Raw genomic sequence first — 12,837 nt, forward strand, 5'->3', positions numbered from 1 at the left:
AAAAAACAGTAAAACTACACATATAAGTAAATATTAGCAGTATCAGGGACCAGAGACAAACCGAATACATATACCAAGACAAGTAACAGTATGTTGGTCAGGGACTGCAAAAGTAAAATAAACTACTATTACCCGCGGGTATGCAGCCCAGCAAAATTTAAATGTTAAAAATTTTATTAATCTAAATGGTCTCATCTAATACGGAACAAGTCGCTCCCTTGGGTATGAGACATAATTGGTCACATGAACAAGATGTGAACTGACCAAAACTGACATGTAGTCAAACGTCAGTGCCTAAATCGTATCCATCTGTGACACTTTGCTATCTAGACTCGATCAAGGCGTTCGTCATTCGTCGCATCGCAGCGCACGGCAGTGCGCACCTGCCGCTTGAAATCAAGGCTAAGAAATATACAAAGTTGCAAAATGAATATCTTTGACTTGTACTTGTTCGTTCAGTTAACCTTTTACTTTACAGTGAGTACCAAAAACCGGCCCCTTTTCCCGTTTTTCCGCTCATAGCAGATTATGTTCTAGTCTGGTTTCCTGCCCAAAGATTCCCTGACGATCCTTGATAAAGAATCTTAGGTCAGCCATCACTCACAGATAAAAAATAATGCAACACAGTAAAAATCAACTCGTACCGAAACGCACTCGTATCCAGGGGTGTTGGATCTTGGATGGTATTGGTGCGTTGTCGTGTGATTGCATTTTCGCGGGAGGCTTCAAGGCAAGTTTTCAGCGTGACCACCATACACTTGCTGCTGTGGTCATACACCAGAAAGAAGCTTTAATTATATACGATCCACAAAACTGAGATGAACCAAATGTAAAGAAAATTGTTGGCCTGTGGTGTAATACTGATAGAAAACATGCACGCTAGACTTTGGTCTCACGTCACTTTTTATCTGCCATCATTAGAGTACATAATGCAGAGCGCCCTCTGTTGGTGGGTGGTGGTTTACGGATTGCCGTGTTACTCTTTTCTGAAAACTACAAAGAAGATTAATCATTGCTATTTCAGCATTGATTATAGCATGAACTAGTACTAATTCTGTCTGTTAAAATCAATCAAAAATATGATAGTGACGAAGCGATCAAATGTCATAAAGTCAGTGGACGATATTTCCCTCTGAATTCGAGCAAAGTAGGTATGAAGGCTGACATTTTTCATTCAGCCTAAGTTCTTCCACTACACGCCATGTGACGGCATTTTCACCAGATCCGACGTTATGTCAGCTACTGATGCACAACCTGGTAAACAAACAAAAAATATAAATATTTGACTAAAATCATTAGCGTGATGTATCTGGTATAACGTTTGAAAATAACGAGGAATACATGGTGAACTGTGTGTCAAATATAAGAAATGAGCCCAGATGGTATTCCCCTCATCGGTTGAAAAGAGCCATGTTGGTCAGGGGCTCCCATTTTGTTGGTGGCAATGCGACCGTAACGCGTGCCTTTCACAGTCGTTGATTCGCGAACTGGCGAAGTTCATTCCGACCAAAGGAGTCTCCGTTGCTAAGAAAATGATGTACTCTCATTGTTCAGCTCTAGGCTCATGTTAATGTTGCTCATATCAGGTCGAGTTGAACTTAGTCCTGACTGACCAGAAACATCACATGCCGACTCCAACAAGAGACCGATCAGAACTCCCAAGAGAAAACTCAACCACAAACTGACAACAGTCAAGGCAAAATCGACCTAAGCCAACCCGAAACCACCACCCCCAAATCTGGCCCAGACTCAATAATCTTCCAGCATTTTGTCTACTTTCTCTCTGCCCGGACTAATCTGCGTTGCATTATTTTGGGGAAAATCATCGCAAGAACTCTGAACAATTATTATAATAATTTTACGTCTGTCTTAGAATTTTCATAGTCGTGGGTGGACCGTAGAAATAAATACCGTGGAAAAAAGTCACGCACCTCGGTCATCTAAAACCGAAACCGATCCCACCCGACTGAAAAGGCAGTAAAATTAATCCGATACGACTGCCAGTCGGTTTAGGGTCAGGTCGGTTTCGGATCAGGTTTGCACAACACTATCATACCACTCAACGCCATAGCTCTGCTCAACTCATCTCGAAGGATTTCCAAGACCTGCGTAACTCCTGCTGCGCCCTGAAAAAAATGAAAAGACAGACAAATGAATTACATTAATTCTCAAATTCGAACGAACAATGACTTCTAGACTTAAGGTCGGTTCACACGTTGCGAAAAAGCGAACAGAAGCGAATTTATGAGGGCGGGACAGCTGAAATATTGGCGCCACGAATTTGAAAAAGGGGAACACATTTCAACTCGAGAGAAATTTCGCTGCAAATCTTTCATGACGTAAAATCTGCTTCGCTTTCACGTTCGCCTGTAGCATGGCCTTGTCTGAATCATTTGGCTGCGGCTTGAAATTACACACGAGTCTGCTGTAGTGGCCGCGGCCAGTGCCCGTAGAGTTGTGTGACTTCCGGCAGTAGCCAAGTGTTTCGAACACGGCCAGTGAACCGACCATTATATATGTTTGTTTAATAAAAGAGGAAAACCTGGGAAAGATCAATAGGGGAAATTAAACGAACGTATGAAATTCCTCTCTGACGGTTCATTATTTTCCGGGTAGGAAACACAAAAATCATATCGAAGTTAGAAGTTCAGTGGGAATCTGGAAAAGCAACACTTTCACTGTATTTTGCTTACTTGTTCTAGAACATGTTTGCAGAGAGACAGAGTGATCGTTAAACCTACATCGTATGCCAGGCCCCAGAGTGCCGGTCGGCCGATGAACACGGCCCGTGCGCCGAGAGCGAGAGCCTTGAGGACATCGGTGCCCTGACGTATTCCTCCGTCGAGATACACCTCGATATCAGAGCCACGCACGGCGTCGACCACCTCGGGCAGTGCGTCTATCTGTGGTGGACAATGACAGGAATTCAACCATTTTTCACTGGCTCTCTGGTTCTAACGTCTTGAAGTTCGTGGATATCATTATGACGGTGAAACTTTTATTTGAAAAATTATCAACCTCGCAGATCTTTGCTATCTTGAAAGCGGGTTTCATGGAAATCTTAACCCGTAATGCAACAGAACAGGGCAGTCTCCCATATTCAGCGTTGTTTATACCTACACAACCAACTCGTGTAATAATGTCACATTTTGTACGGTGATTTCAACTAAGATCCAAGCGCTTTCTGTTATTAATACCCCTGCTCATTGGGCCCATAAAAACATCCAATATACCATCTCAGCTCCCTGAGGAATATACAGCTCCATACAGCAATTTCGGCGCAAAGCAGCTAAATCAAACACAACAGCTATCCCTGCCCTCACTGGTACCCAATTAATCCAGGGTGGGGGGTAGCAATGAGTGGATGACAAAGTGCCTTGCCTAAGGGCATGCGCAACCATGACACCAGGCTGAACTCCAACCTGCAATAGTGCAGCTTTATATACCCGCTGTTTACGAATCCAATGCTCTTATTATAACAACGAGGCTGCGCCTGCTTCTCACAGTCACGTGATGTGGTGTGGCAGGCACATTTGACATTCATGGCAGCTATAGGGTGCGTTCGATTAGCTTACATGTGTAAGTCAAACTTACACGAGAGCGTTCGTTTAGCCATCACGTGATGTTCGTGCCTGCCCTGGTGTCAGCCACCACTACCCTAGCTGGCTAGCGGGTCTCTTGAGGCTGCCCGAGTGTAATGACGTCACGGATGGACTGTTTGAGCATGGACGTACATGATGGAACGTGGCGGGGACTTGACCATTTCCCCAGAATGCATTGGAAAACACACTGCAGCGTTCGATAAGCCTCATTTTTGAGGCTTCCCTTGAGTGTAACACTGGTGTGTTCAGGGAAGCTAATTGAACGCACCCAACGTATACAACGCCATGCTTTCAGATTCAAAGGTTTTCCCCCGAATTCCTTGCTTCCTCGCCACCTTTATCTTCATTGCGGAGCGCCTGCTGAAGCTGAAATTCGTTGAAAGGCCTATAGTGACCGTAAACATTTTCAACATTTTTACCGAAGCTGACACACCGTCCAGTTGTCGGCCACCGTGATTCGAAACCCAGATGGCGGACGCACCACACCTGACTGCTTCCTTCGCATCTTCAGCTGCAATGTGAAAATTGATACCAATTCGTAAATTATACATTTCGAGCACACCTTTCAAGACCTTTCATTTCTCCATACCAGCCAAAGACAACAGGACGCGGTTGTCACCTGAAAGCTAACGAGGGAACTTTTCAAAATGGGCATTGGAAACTATTACAAGGACATTATCCTGGTGCAAAATGTCATAATGTTTAACTCACCGGTTAGAATGCCTTCAAGAATGATTGGTAGAGAGGTCATACTCCGTAGCCATTCAATGTCATCCCAGGTCATTGAAGCGTCAAAACTCAAATTTTTACTATGAAAATGAGGATCATTGGGAAGAGAGATAAGCGGGCATCTGCAAAACAAATAAATGTTTGCATTAAGCATTGTTCAGTCAGAGCCAACTTTATAAATTTCGTCACTATATTCAGTTCATCGCCCTCCCAATGAGACGCACTGCGGTTCTTTTTTTTTTCTTTTTGGGCCAAAAGCCCATAGACTTTGCACACGCTTTTTCTGTGCAGCACTTTTGCCATTAATTAACCTTTGTCGCACAGCATTCAAAGTTGACATGGGCATAGTCATTATTGCATAAATATATGCCGAAGAGTGGCATCATGATGACGTCATCCAGTTATTTATTATTGACTTTACATATTTATTTCAGCGTCTTGACTTTGTACAAGTTTTCAAGGTGCAATTTTGGTTAGTTGGCGATCTTTATTAGTCATCAAAGTTACAGCCCGCAAAAGACCATGATGCAAAACAAATGCCTAATTTATGGCGTAATGATGACGTGTCACCTTATTATTGGTTTTTGAATATTTAATTTTCCCCAAATGTTTTGTACACGTTTTTCTACTTCACACAAGTGAACGAGGAGTCCTTTACTTCGGCTCAAGATTACTAAAAGAACGAAAGAAAAATCGGGCACTTAACGCTCTGTTGATTTGAAATATGTCTCAGAGTCTGAATGTGAAGTAATATTTCATAAAAATTGTTCAGTTTAAGTGCAAATCACGTGACATGAACTTAAAGGAGCAGTGTTTCTGCAAACGAGTTTATGGCCCATTGACTTTGTACACGTTTTCGAGCCACTAATTTGGTAACCTTTTGATGTTTGATCGTTTACAGAGTGATAGCCAACAAAGACCCTGATGCAAAATTTATTGAAAATGAATGACGTCACGATGACGTCATCACCTTATGTTGTATTGATATTTGAATATTTTATTTTTTCCCATAGCTTTTGTGCACGTTTTTGACTAGGCATGAAATCTGTATTAAAACTTCAAAGCCTTTTATCTCCTAAAGGACATGTCCCATCTCGTTGAAATTTTACAGATAACTAGGAAAAAAAGTGTTACAGACGAATGTTGACCTCCTGTGCTGATTACGTCATCGCGGGTAAGTCACGTGACGTTAAATGTGCACTCTTTAGGGCCCTATATCTCTTGAAGTACATGTCTGATCAGATTCAAACTTTTGCAGATATCTTGAAAATGATGTGCTTTAGAGGAATATTGACCGTTTGTGATGATGACGTCATCAGGAGACAAGTCACAGGACATTATTAAAGGTGCTCTCTTTAAGGCCCTGTATTCTGAAGCAGAGTGTCTGATCGGGTTCAAATTTTGCAGATATCTTGAAAAAGGAGTGCTTTAGAGGAATTTGTGCCTGATGTGATGATGACCTCATCGGATGTGGAGTCAAATTACATTTTATTTAAAGCACGTTATTTCTTGAGGTACACATGCCTGATTCTGTTGAAACCTTTGATCCAAATGGTCATAATGACAGATTTACGCCATTAGGTTTGTGCAGTAGATTGATTGTTCAACTTAAGAAAAGGATGCGATAAAGCCCTCTGTTCTGTTGGCAATCAGACAGATGACCTCTCGTTTTCCTTTTCTTCTTCTTCTTCTTGTTCTTCCGTCAAAACCCCGTTCGTTTCGTACAGGGTTTTTCTGCACGCCACTTTAGTCCCTTTGCAAGTTCGTATCTTCATCAAAGTTGCCTCAAGTAAAGACCTAAATGGTAAAGATGTGCCGCGGGGAGATGACGTCGTGATGACGTCATTGTCCTTTTTTAATTCTGAGTATTTATTTTCCCCATGGTTTTGTACACGCACTTTTTTTTTTAAAACAGCCGGACATCGGCACATTTACCAATGTGACTGATTATATATTAGGTGTATACTCTTCGTCCCCCAGATACAGAGGGTCTGTCAAGAAAATTGCGCTCATGATGTCATCATGTGTCACGTGACAGGGCATTTAGTTTGCAAACTTTGAAGCCCTATATCTCCTGAAGTAAACGTCCCATTGAGATGAAACTTTGCAGATATCTAGAGGGAAATGTGTGATACACGAAAATTAACGCCATGAGATACTAATAATTTTGAAGTCACGTGACAATAAAGGTGCAACCTTTCATGCCCCTTAAATCCTAAAGCGATTGTCCCAGCCGGTTGAAACTTTGCAGATATCTGGAAGAGGATGTGTGAAATTGACCTTATGGAATGATGACGTCATCAGTTGACAAGTTACGTGACATTTACGATCCACCATTTAAAGCCCTATATCTCTTGAAGTACACGTTCCAGTGGGTTGAAACTTAACGGATATCTGGAAGGGGATGTGTGAGAGAGGAAAATTGACCGCATAGAATGATGACGTCATCAGTTAACAAGTCAGTAAAGATGACATTGACGTGAAAATGAAGTGACGTTAAAGACATTAAAGATCCATCATTTAAAGCCGTACAACTCTTGAAGTAGATGTCCGAGCGGGTTGACACTTTGCAGATATCTGGAAGGGGATGTGCGATAGACAATAATTGACCTCATGGGGTAATGACGTCATCAGTTGACAAGTCACGTGACATGAAAGTTGCATCACTTAAAGCCCTATATCTCTTGAAGTACATGGAACAGTGGGTTGAAACTTTGGAACGGGATATGTGATAGAAAAAAACTGACCTCATGAAATGATGACATCATCGATTGACAAGTCACGTGACATTAAAGTTGCATCCTTTAAAGCCCAATATCTCCAAAAGTACATGTCCCATTGCATATACTTTGCAGATATGCAATCACGACGATAACATTTTCATTGAAAAGCAAAAACCCTACGTTCTGTTGCAAACAGACATAGAAGCTCTCGTTTTAGTCTGAGTTTGTGCCCGTTGCAAAGAAAAACGGACACAACAATGCCAATATGGCTTCTGACGTTCAGAACCGAATTAAAAGGTAACAGACTTGTGCACCGAATGTAATAACCGCGATAAGACGATCAACTACCACTGTGTTTATACTTATGAGTACATGTAATTATGCTCCAATCAAGTCATATGCAGTCCTCTTCCATTGTTGGAAAGGCCACAGTAGTATTTTGCCCCCTCGGCCAAAATTTGTGAAATTAAACCCCATAAACTTTCACAATGTAGGCCTAAATGCTACGGTATGTCATACCCGACTAATATTTAAGTCTGCCAAGAATCATGTCTCTCGGGTAGTAATTAAATCCATGGTGATTCTTTCCTGTCCAGTGGTGTGTATAACAGCTCGTCACCATGACAACAATCGTAAAAGAAAAACAAAGCATTGTCGATAGCAGGGATCAGTTCAAGTCATAGGTTCAAACCCGCCACGTCGTGCCCCTCTCAAATTCGAAACTGTCACTGGTATACATATTTATACACGTACTAGGCCTACTTGGTGAAGTATCCCACAATTCAACACAAAAACATGGCAGCTTAGTTGAACTATGTGAAGGAAAGCAGATGAGGAGAGTTGATGTTGTACAATAGTTCAGACAGACCTATGAATGCTGGGGCTAGTAATGTGAAATAATGGACGGATACTTGGATAGGTGTGGACGTCTGTTGCTGTCGAGAGTTCGAATTTGTTTTACACATTTTACATCCCTTTTGATCCAGTTGTGCGCCTCAAAAAAGGTGTTTCGTTTATTTACTACACATTGCGCATGCTCGCCTATAAACTCATGTGACAACGTCACAAATAAGCGCGAGAGAAGAATCCGAACACGTGCACAGCTCCGAATGGTCATGGGTACTTACGCTGTTGGGGTACACATTTTTAACCGCATCAGTCTTTTCTTCCGTTACCATCACTGACACTTTTTTTTTCCATATCACTGTTTGAACATTCGAAGATCGTCATTTTTTAGCAACAGCGTTTACCACAAAATGTACGATACCTGTACTTCATTATAAAGTGACGTGCTTTCAACACGCTTTCACGATGCTCCTTATTAGTACTTTGATAGCTGGGAACGAGTTTTAAACCTTTCAAATGTTCTCATGGCGAAACGTTAATTGATCAAATTTTGTATAAGAAGCGTTTGCCGCAGCAGTAATAATGAACAGTATGTACATGTATACTTACTTGATATAAGGGGGTATGAAAATTGGTTCAGCTAGCCGCCTGCCCCTAACCGGCTGATCGACCGTCAGCACAATGCCCTTCAAGCCTGCCTTCTCGGCTCGTTTTATTATGTGCTTGGTGTACTCGACTGTTCGCTCCAAGGTTTGACGGTCGCAAAATACGTTCAGTTGTTGGAACAGCGGTGTTTCAGACGAAAGTGGGGCGGTTATGTCTTCTAAGTCGTTGCTTGAATATATGCTCAGAGCCATTGCTGACCCAACACTGGCCACGCCTATAGAAGTAACGATGTGAGATTAAGGCTATGTGAAATAGAGCGACGTTACGGGTGAACGTTTCGACTAAATTGACAACGGGCATTTTTTTCTCATACCACAGTCATAATGCGTTGGTCCTTGGTTAAGACACAAATTTTTCACATACGTAAATTTACGCATAAATGAATAATAATGAGGTATAATTTATACGTGTAATTTGATTTGTATTATCCAGATGAATCTGCATATTATGCAGATGAAAAATGTTTATTTGGCTTTACATTGTGCAAAATTCTTTTGAAGGCTCAACACAGTGGCGCTGGCTCTGGCGACTATCGTTTTCAAGGTCACAGTTATTTGATAACTGTGGGCGGGGCGTGCAGTTTGGGCAAACGACCGCTGCTGAATGTTTATACACGGTCCTATAGGCCATGTGATTCTCACAGCAGTTCTTCCTGTGGGTCCCTTATATTTGTTTCATTTTCGACGTTTGTGGTGCCATTCTCAGGGAATTTCCTTTTAACGTCTTTAGGCAAATTAATTTTGACTTTTCATGATGAGGAAAAATACGATGGCTTGTGAAGAAGAAACCTCTTTTCTTGCACTGAAGTTTTGATATTTCACTGTTAACTTCCCAAACCCTTAAAATAACCAGTTACTTTTCTGCAGGGACCTCATATGCGTGCCCTATTTTGTCAGGAAAAGCGTGTGGAAATTTTCAGTGCTTTAAAAAGGTGCGATTTTCAATGAGTAACCAACAACAGAATGTCCAAATAGTTTACGACAGTTGCGCGGAGTAGAAAGTTACGGTACAGAGATTAGTTTTCCGTGTAAAATTGACATGGCCCTTTAAAAGTTCCATCCCCTGTTTCCTTCCCTCTTCCAAAAGGCCACAGAAGTCCCACTAATACGTAAAACTAAACAGGCCTATTCTGCCATTTTGAAAACAAGAACTGGAGAATTTGTGTCTGGTACCGTGCCTATGTCTTACCTTTAGCCATAGCAATTTCTCCCTCGGGATGCACCATGCCCTGAAAGGCTGTCGGACAGACACCAACTGGAAAGTCTAAACGATGGCCCAATATAGTGGTGCTGAGGTCCCGCTTAGATACATCCCGCAAACAGCGAGGCCTTAGTCGATACCTGCAACGAGGATGGAGGAAAAGATATTGATAGATGGAGTGACATTTAAGTTTGCTCAGTATTCGGTAAATTGATTTGACTTCCGCTGTTCTCTCTATTCACATTGTTGGAAGAGGATATCTGTGTTGGTTTATTTCCGGCAGCAACAACGAATTTCGGGATAAATAATTCTATTACTGTCAGGTATTTAGGAGGCTACAGAAAATTGCTTATTGCTTATTTCTATCATTTTGAAACGGCGATGGAACTACCCACAACTTCGGTCTAGTCACGAAATCGCTAAATCAGCGACCAAAGTACCGTAGAGATTTGATCCGTAAACAGGGCCCGACGTAGTACCGTGGAGATTAGACCCGTAAACAGGGCCCGACGTAGGCCTATACTCCTCCGTTATATACTGGGCTCTGTCCCGATTCATAGGGATTTCTTTTGAAAAATTTCATCCGGGTTATCCTGGGGCATAACCAAACATCCGCTTGATTTTATGAGCTGAAATTGCACCGGTATGTTCACTACTTACGGGGTAACCTTTCCCCAAGGTTGCTAATTGCAGAAAACTCGCCTTTTCCTCGTTTGGAGGAAAAAATGTTGCCTTTTTGTTGCCTTTTTCCCACTCCGGACGAATTTTACCCCACTTGCACAAACCTGACGGCTGTTTCGTCACTCTCGTGTCACTTTACAGAAAGCTAGCTGCGCTATCAATGATTTGCCGCAAGCATTGAGTGACTTGACAGGGCAACCAGGCGTTGCGTATTAGCTGCGACAGACAACATACATGTACATAATTTTCCACGACTACTTAGATCGACAGGTACTCTCGCAGATCTGAACGAAATTCCGATAAGTACTGAAGCTTGGGTGCTAAGTACCATTACTTAACCATACAATTACAAAGGAGTCTGTATAGTGTACAAGTCAGACCAATATTCGTTTGTGCAAGTGGGTTAAAATTCGTCCAGAGTAGGAAACAGCAACAAAAAGGCAACATTTTTTGCTCCAAACGAGGGAAAAGCGAGTTTTCTGCCATTAGCAACCTAAGGCATAGTTTACCCATTAACTTGTGAATATACCGGTGCACTTTCAGCTCACAAAATCAAGCGGATGTTTAGTTATGCCCAGGGGTATCCTGGATACATTTTTCGAAAGAAATCCCTATGAATCAGGACAAGGCCCAGTATATAACGGAGCAGTATACATATACGTTGGGCCCAAGCCCCGACGGTTTCAGGTCTGTGAAGAGACGCGTTCAATTTTCGGCTGTCGCGAAACTCCCGTGTACCCTCCCCTAGATGGCCTGGACATGACGCAGCTAGGCTACACCGAGTCGCTGTCACAGTTCGGCTTTATTCTTGCATCGACTGTGAATCATACAGCCACACGTAAATAGCCACATCAGTAATCATGCAGGGCGGCTAATGACGGACGGAACCATCCAGTTAGAAGGTCCAACAAGGAATTACTTTTGAAAAGCCAGTACGTTGTCAGCCAAAGTCTGTTGGGCGTCTGCTCCCCGTTGGAAGTACTCCCACCACGTCCCAGGGACTTTTTTCTTCAGATACGGCTCAAAATCCTGCAGAATGAGCGGTTTTGATGTCATGATGACGCGTCAAAACGAGCCTCAAAGCCCAGAGTACTGTAGACTGTGGATCCAACTGTAGGTCTACAGTTGCAACGAAACAAACTGGAATTAGGCCTACTGTCAGTAGTCAAGCGTCACTGCACCGGAAATAATCGCTGTAAGGTCATGTGTAATGCTCTGTGTACACATGGAGGATATTCCTTCCTCCATAGTGTACACATGTACACTTGTCTTTGACGGTCGTTTTATGACTTCCAAAATACAGAAATATCATCTTACAGCTCCGAGTTACACATGCAGCCACACACATGAAGCCAAACCACGGTGGTTGTGTTTGTATCGCGCATGCCCAGTGTGTATTAGACTCGCGTTGCAGCCGTTCATCGGTCTATCAACAGTAAAAACACCACTAACTTGTGTGAATTGCGATAGTCAAGCGGTTACAGCATAATGGTTGTGAACCGTGGTTTGGCTTCATACGTATTGCTGCATAGATAGCTCCATCTTCCTTGACCTGTGGATGGACGAAGTCTGGGCACTAAAGCTGTATATACTGTACATATATTAGAGAGAGCACCCCGAACTCGAACTTTCAGTTGGAACCAAACTGGTCAGTCATGTGGGAACTGGTCGTTCCCAGCCCACGCACGGCAATGTCTTTTACTTGCTACCCAAACTTCTTTACTCTGCAAGATATGCTGCAAAGGGCGGGGACCCCCCCCTGTGATACACAAGCTGTGTACCCTAACACTATTGTGCCTACTGCAACCCCCTCAAAAATCTGAAAGGAATTCCAAAGATTCCAGCAACACAAAAGAAGAAACAATATAGGGGACCCCTCTATTGTTTGCCGCATATCGTGCATTATATGCAAAATTCAAAAATCCGGTAATCCAGGCCACCCCATTGTGTCTGCCTGAAGTTGTCCCACTGAATTGATATCCAACTTCCTGGACACCAGTCTAACACCCATTGTCAAAACGCTCCCCACTACGTCAAGGATACTGATTACGCTCTACGTCTGTTCGATGAATTTGAGTTCCCAGGTTCATCCAACTTTCTTTTCACCATGGATGTGAAATCGCTTTACACATCCATTCCCCACGCGGGTGGTTTGGCTGCGCTCAAACACTTTCTAGATCTCCGCCAGACTCGGGATCCTCCTACCAGCACTCTGCTCCGTCTGGCTGAGTTGGTGCTCACGTTGAACAACTTCGCGTTCAACGGTGAGCACTACATTCAGACCAGGGGTGTGGCTATGGGCAAACGGATGGGACCAAGTTATGCCTGTCTGTATGTTGGCCACATCGAGGAGCAGATGCTGACCCAGTATCAGGGCGTGCAGCCGTTAA

At 42.9% G+C, this 12,837-nt stretch overlaps 1 protein-coding gene across 5 annotated transcripts; it reads right to left on the bottom strand.

Annotated features, from left to right (window-relative positions):
* Positions 1-156: 156 nt before the first annotated feature.
* On the bottom strand, positions 157-12,178 carry LOC110984475 (2-Hydroxyacid oxidase 1-like). 5 transcript variants are annotated; one of them, XM_022244703.2, is made up of 8 exons: positions 12,000-12,178; positions 9,755-9,906; positions 8,510-8,780; positions 4,314-4,453; positions 4,022-4,113; positions 2,694-2,903; positions 2,057-2,126; positions 157-1,254 (listed from the first exon to the last, which is right to left on the bottom strand). In XM_022244703.2, the coding sequence occupies exons 1-8, from the start codon at positions 12,044-12,046 to the stop codon at positions 1,193-1,195; spliced, it is 1,044 nt and encodes a 347-aa protein (XP_022100395.2). In that variant the 5' UTR covers positions 12,047-12,178; the 3' UTR covers positions 157-1,192. The 5 variants fall into 5 exon arrangements, with proteins under 5 accessions (XP_022100395.2, XP_022100394.2, XP_022100392.2 ...); XM_022244702.2 differs by lacking the exon at positions 12,000-12,178 and adding an exon at positions 11,765-11,962; XM_022244700.2 differs by lacking the exon at positions 12,000-12,178 and adding an exon at positions 11,367-11,960.
* Positions 12,179-12,837: the final 659 nt, after the last annotated feature.

This window comes from Acanthaster planci, linkage group LG19 (genome assembly GCF_054643075.1).
Source record: "Acanthaster planci isolate LZ-2023a linkage group LG19, COTS_SCS, whole genome shotgun sequence".
NCBI lineage: Eukaryota > Metazoa > Echinodermata > Asteroidea > Valvatida > Acanthasteridae > Acanthaster > Acanthaster planci.